The sequence below is a fragment of the Rosa chinensis genome, chromosome 2 (assembly GCF_002994745.2).
Source record: "Rosa chinensis cultivar Old Blush chromosome 2, RchiOBHm-V2, whole genome shotgun sequence".
Lineage (NCBI taxonomy): Eukaryota > Viridiplantae > Streptophyta > Magnoliopsida > Rosales > Rosaceae > Rosa > Rosa chinensis.
In genome coordinates, this window is record NC_037089.1 from 87,453,243 (window position 1) to 87,459,398 (window position 6,156).

General features: G+C 38.3%; 1 protein-coding gene across 1 annotated transcript; it reads left to right on the forward strand.

Annotated features, from left to right (window-relative positions):
* The first annotated feature begins 2,604 nt into the window (after positions 1-2,604).
* LOC112187340 lies at positions 2,605-4,905 on the forward strand. Its single transcript, XM_024326092.2, has 4 exons — positions 2,605-3,102; positions 3,449-3,746; positions 3,852-4,076; positions 4,270-4,905. Exons 1-4 carry the CDS (start codon positions 2,612-2,614, stop codon positions 4,480-4,482), a joined length of 1,227 nt encoding a protein of 408 aa, XP_024181860.1. The 5' UTR covers positions 2,605-2,611; the 3' UTR covers positions 4,483-4,905.
* Positions 4,906-6,156: the final 1,251 nt, after the last annotated feature.

Below are 6,156 nucleotides of genomic sequence, written 5' to 3' on the forward strand. Positions count from 1 at the left end.
GTTTTTCTCTCTCCTCTCTCCCGAGCCCAGTTTCGCCCCCTTCCCTTCGTCGGCCGATTTCTTCACCGTCTGGCCACCAATCGGCGCGATTCCAAAGGGAATCCTTCTCTCCTCAGTCCCCTATACACGTATGTGGTGATGGTTTGTCGTGGGGAGCACCGTACACGGCGGTACAAGGCCGAGAAGTTGCACGGTGGAGCCGCAAATCGCCTCAAATCGCCGGCCTTGGTTCTCCCAGCTCCGGCCACTATAGCTCGAGTTCTTTGGGGGCTTTTCTAGCCCAGAGGAAGTAGAAGCTACACCCAAGAAGGCTTGCAGCGATTTGATTTGTGGTGATCGAATTTGGAAGATTCGGAATCTAGGGTTCTTCGAATTTCTGAACTTGCGAGGTAAATTACGGCCAAATGGCTTTGATTCTGACTTTGTGCTAGTTATGAACGTTTCAATTGGAGTTGAGATGAAGAACTTTGATGTTGGAAGTTTTGTCAAATTTTGACTTTGGTTTGGTGGCGGTGCCGCCACTGTGGTGGTGGTTTCCGGCGGCTTCCGGCCACCTCTGGGGCAGTTTCTGCTCCTCAGTGCGATCTACTCGTCGATACGATCATTTCGATATATAGTTTGTAATTTTTGGAAATCGTATGAGCATGTTATGAATTTTCCAAGTTTTAGGGTTTTCGGTTCGATCGGTTTTCTATCCGTGAGGATTCGGCTGTCCGATCGACTTGTAGTTTTGATATAGTGATCGTAGAAGTGTTCCGAAGACGTTGGATGGTCTCGGATGACGATCCGACTGTTGGTTCGTGGTATAATTGTGTTTTGTGATTTGTGTGATTTGTTTTGTATTGAATGTGAACTTGATGTGATTAGGTGATTGACGAAATTGTGTGAGCGGAGTATGAATGATTTTGTGCTTGTCTTGGTTTGTGTGAAGACGCAGCAGGATTTGGAGGTGAGTAAATCTCAAGGTGTTTCGATTGATAAAGTAGTTATGTTTTAATTTAGTATATTTAATTGTTAGCATGAAAAAATCATATTTATCAAAATAAATTATTTGTTTTAAAATATATGAACTTGATCGACAACGGTTCATGGGTAAGTTAAAACATGGTTTTGATATAAAATGATTTTCGAGAAGTATAATTTGTAAACTATAGTTGGTATTAGTGGTCATTCCTGAGTGAATGACTACGTATATATATATATATATATATTTACGTGGAATATATATATTGATTGGCGTGTTATCGAGTGATGAGATGATTGGAATGGATTGATTATTATTCAAGCTTTTATTTCCGCACGTAAGATTTTGAATAATGAATTGTTGAACATGTGGTGAGAAAGTTGTCCTGTATGTTGCGAATTTTGGATTTAGGGTCGACGTAGTGACCGGTATGAAGGAATCGGATGCTCTAATCTTAGGTGGTTGATGAGCTACGATTAGTTGGGGGTATCAGATGCTCTAATCTTAGGCTTATGACGGGCTACGATTAGTTGAGGGTATCGGATGCTCTAACCCTAGGCGGTTGACGGGCTACGATTAGTTGAGGGTATCGGATGCTCTAACCCTAGGCGGTTGACGGGCTACGATTGAGGTAACGATGTCGAGTTTTGAAACGAGTTATTTTGTGAGATGGTGTATTTGGAGTTGAAGGGTGAAGTCTTGGTTTTAGCATGAGTTGTTGATTTCTTTAATTAATTTCCTTTTTCATTTCTATTGTTTGGTTTCTTTTTCTCTTCTATGATTGATTTTTAATGTAATCTCCTGAACTAAGTTATATGCAGGGATTACCACTTTTTGTATTGTTTGTTTTAATGTAAATTCCTGAACTAAACTCTATGCAGGGATTTATATGATTTCTTTTGTTTGTTTTCATGTGATCTCCTGAACTAAGTTTCTATGCAGGGATTACTGATTTTGCTTAATTCTTATTGTGGGTACAGTTGTGGGTTGTGATCTGTAGTGATTGGGGAACGAGTTGTGAGGTCATTGTTTTGACAAATGCTTTATGTTGAGGGGAAGAGAGTGTGATTTGTCGTTGAGATGATATGATATGATATGAACTTGATGTTTGGTTGTGTTTTGTGGAATTAAATATTGTTGCTTTAATTATCTCACGAGCTGAGAAATTATAAGCATGAGTGACGTGAGTCACTTTAATTGAGTTTACTCATACGGGCTGAAAAGCTTACCGGGTTTGTTTTGTTCATTCCCGGTGCACTATTCTATGGTGTAGGGGTTTTTGTGCAGGTTTGGTTATCGAGTGATCATTATCAAAGCTGAGGTGTACGTTCGATGGCATGGAGGGTGCTCTTAGTTTTAAGTCTTCCGCAGGGTAGTAAGTTGTGGTGGGTGTATTTACTTATTGAATTGTCATTCAGTTTGATTTGTAAACTATCTGTAATGTAATATGTGACTCTAAAGAACGAGTCGGTATTGACATTGTGAGTTCAGTTTGTTTGTTACTTAGTTTTAATGAAAAAAAAATTTCTGTATGTGTTTTCTTGTGTTTGTTCTCGCGTTTCGGATTTGAATTCCTTTATTCAAAATTCGGGGCGTGACAGTTTGGTATCAGAGCGTAAGTAAGAATACATTATTGTTCCACTAGGAATGAATGGAGTTATTGTAAGCAATGAGAAATTAAAGCCTGTCAAGTCTGTTAGGTCAGTTGCTGACTTAAGTAAGAATACATTATCTAGGAATGATCAGCATGTAGAGGTAAAGGATGATGTTCAGGGAGATACGCAGAAGAGTGCAGATGTTGCAGGAAACCTCAGAGTTAAGGAAAGGAAAGAGGCGAAGGTGTATCCCAAGGATACAAGAAGTGTCATTTTAGAAAGCAAGGTTAATCAGTTGGAGCACAGAATAAAGATGCTTGAGGGAGAGCTAAGAGAAGCTGCAGCTGTTGAGTCTGCTCTTTATTCAGTAGTTGCTGAGCATGGAAGTTCCATGAGTAAGGTCCATGCTCCAGCTCGGCGCCTTTCTAGGTTGTATCTTCATGCTTGTGGAGAAACTTCACGTTCTAGGAGAGCCAGTGCAGCTAGAAGTGTTGTTTCAGGACTAGTTTTGGTTGCAAAAGCATGTGGGAATGATGTTCCAAGGTATATTCATTGGCTTTTGTTTTGTGTATTTTCTTTGAACTTCTCTTTGTGATTCTGTCGCATGTATGTTGGCCTCTGCATGAACCTAACACTAGGGACATGGACCTTCCATTCAAGGGTCCGCAAGTCTTCCAAAAATAGTATATGACCATAATCATAAAGTTTCCAAGGTGGAGAAACTAGATATCTGCTTGGCATACCAAACATGTGATTGTAACTGATTGGAATAGGTCTCTCTGCTCATGTTACTGCATCTGTTGCATGTGATAGGACTGCATCCGTTATTAGTTGAAGTGATATTTTTTAAAGTTGTTTTTTCATTCAATCTTCTATTCTCTGATTACAGGCTAACATTTTGGCTTTCAAACTCAATTGTCTTGAGAACAATTATAAGCCAGGCTACTGGGGACCCTGAACTTCCCAAGTCTGCCAGGTCTTCTATTGACAGAAATGGTGCTGCAAAAGTTAAACATAAGGCTTCATCTCCATTAAAATGGGAGGCTCCATCCTCTGGGAAAAAACAAGGGATGAAACTATTGAACGGAAGTTTTGGTGACTGGGAGAACCCAAATTCGTTTATGTCCACACTGGAGAAGATTGAATCATGGATCTTCTCCCGAATAGTTGAATCTATCTGGTGGCAGGTGATTGAGTGCCTGCCTTATCTGTTTTTCCTTGTAGATCTAGTATGTACCATATGTGGAATTAATTAATCTTAATCTGAATCATTTTCACCGTCATATTTTCAGACTTTGACACCACATATGCAGTCGGTTGCTGCCAAGGCAATTGATGAAAATATTGGTTCAGTGTCACAAAAGAATTATAGAAGGACATCTAGTTCAGTTGATCAAGAGCAAAGTGACTTTTCATTAGACCTTTGGAAGAAGGCTTTCAGGGATGCTTGTGAAAGACTTTGTCCAGTAAGAGCTGGTGGGCATGAATGTGGCTGCTTGCCTTTGTTGTCTAGATTGGTATGTCTATATACTCAGATATTTTCATTATTATGCTATTTCATTGATAAGTGTTTTTATTTCTTAATAAATCAATCCTGTGAATTTTATCTCAAAATCTTCAATATATTGTTCTGTTCCATATTTTGTATTATTGGAAATTTATCAATCTTGAGTATTATTTCGCAATGATCTCTGTCCTGCGTACGTCTAGGTCATGGAGCAATCGGTGGCTAGATTAGATGTGGCAATGTTCAATGCCATTCTCCGTGAATCTCCTGACGAGATCCCCAGTGACCCTGTGTCCGATCCCATCAGTGATTTGAAGGTTCTTCCAATTCCAGCTGGGAAATCTAGTTTTGGGGCAGGTGCACAGCTGAAGAGTGCGGTAAGCCAATTCGAATTGTATCTTCCAACCTATTTGTAATGAATTTTATTTATTTTATTTGTCTTGTAACAATTATTTGTTTCAATTCTTTATTATTTTCCTCAAGCTTTGGGGTTAGGACACCTTCCACAGTTTTTCTCTTTCCTGGGTAAAATTAAACATTAGGAGTATTGTCCATATGTAACGCTATTGGTTCCTGCTACATGTCCTTGAGTTCTTCTCCACAGGAGAGTACCCTTGTGTTTAATTCCAATTACATGTCCCTTACAAATCGATAGTCATGTGTCTTGACTCGATGACTAATACAGCAAAACACTTTTAAGTCGCATCTAATTTCCATCCTGACATTACATAATATTTGACCTTTATTAGGATGATACACATTCTGTAATATTCCTCAAAAGTGCCTAATGCCTTTGGATGTACCTCAAGAGCATGACCACTTGATTATCACATGATAAAGCAACGTGAAATTTCATATAAGTAACTGACCAAATTGACAAAAACAAAAAACTCATCTTTTTTTTTTATCAAATAGGGAAAAAATTTATTGGTAACAAAAGTATCAATTTACATCAAGGAGTACATAGTGGCCTAGTTAAACCTCACCACAAAAGTAAGGAAGAGTACCACACTCCATTACCAAAAACTGAATACAAAATAACTTTGCACCACTAGTACAAAACATTCATAAAATCCAACGACGAAGGCTGAATTGGAAGACCAATCGAGTTATCTAGGCCGATATGTCAGCATGGACAAGGATGGGGCAAACCACAATAGAAAGCTATTGGGCTGGCCATCCCACTCATCTTGTTAAGTCATTTTTTTGTCAATAATTTATATGTAATTTGTTATAAATATTTCATAAGGGTTTAACGGTTTCCAAAAGAAAGCACAAGTTTAATCTAAAGTCAAACCAAATATTAATTATTCAAAGTTTATTTACATGCTAAATTGTTAGCAGAGAGTAGTAAAAACTTACTAATTATGATGCTTAATTTGAGCAGATTGAAGAATTCTAATTAATTACTGTAATATAGTTGTTATATAGTCGATAAGCTAGCTTTTCTCTTTAATTTGTGCAAATTAAGCATTACTCATTGCCATAGCTCAATCATAAACCGCTGGTTTTGATCGTCACTATTCTTATTATCACTATGAATTGATTTTGCGTTTCATAATTATATACTTCATCACTTACTATTAAATGTCCACAATTAGCTGTGTATTAATTCCATAATTTCCAAACTTGCGAAATCAAATACCAAAAATATTGTAGCGTGGTATTAATATTTAAGTGGGAGTGTAAGTATTTTAGCGTCCATCCCCCTCTTGCTAGACTAGTGTGGAGATCAATACTTCGACCTGAGTCTCAGAGAAGAATATCATATATATGAGTATGAGAATAAAACTAGTACTTGTTGTGGTGGTTATAATATTGTTGGAGCATTATAATCATGGAGAAAAAGCAGCAGCAGACACCAATCCAAATCAACTGGAATTAGTCAAGCCAGGCTGCTCAGCCACCTGTGGATCTCTTGTCGTTCCATATCCTTTTGGTACTACCCCGGGTTGTTACTTTAACGACGACTTTTTCATATCTTGTAATAATACAATTACAGGCGGCGGCGGCGGCTATGAAGGAGGTCCAAAAGCTTTTTTCAGAGGGAGAAGTGATTTCGTTATCCTCAACATATCGTTGGAGCGTCA

Bases quoted from the DNA above. Each gene is read 5' to 3' on its own strand.
- LOC112187340 (XM_024326092.2), top strand. From the start codon at position 2,612: ATGAATGGAGTTATTGTAAGCAATGAGAAATTAAAGCCTGTCAAGTCT. The intron at 3,103-3,448 runs GTATATTCATTG...CTCTGATTACAG, and splicing joins TGTGGGAATGATGTTCCAAG to GCTAACATTTTGGCTTTCAA. The intron at 4,077-4,269 runs GTATGTCTATAT...GCGTACGTCTAG, and splicing joins TGCCTTTGTTGTCTAGATTG to GTCATGGAGCAATCGGTGGC.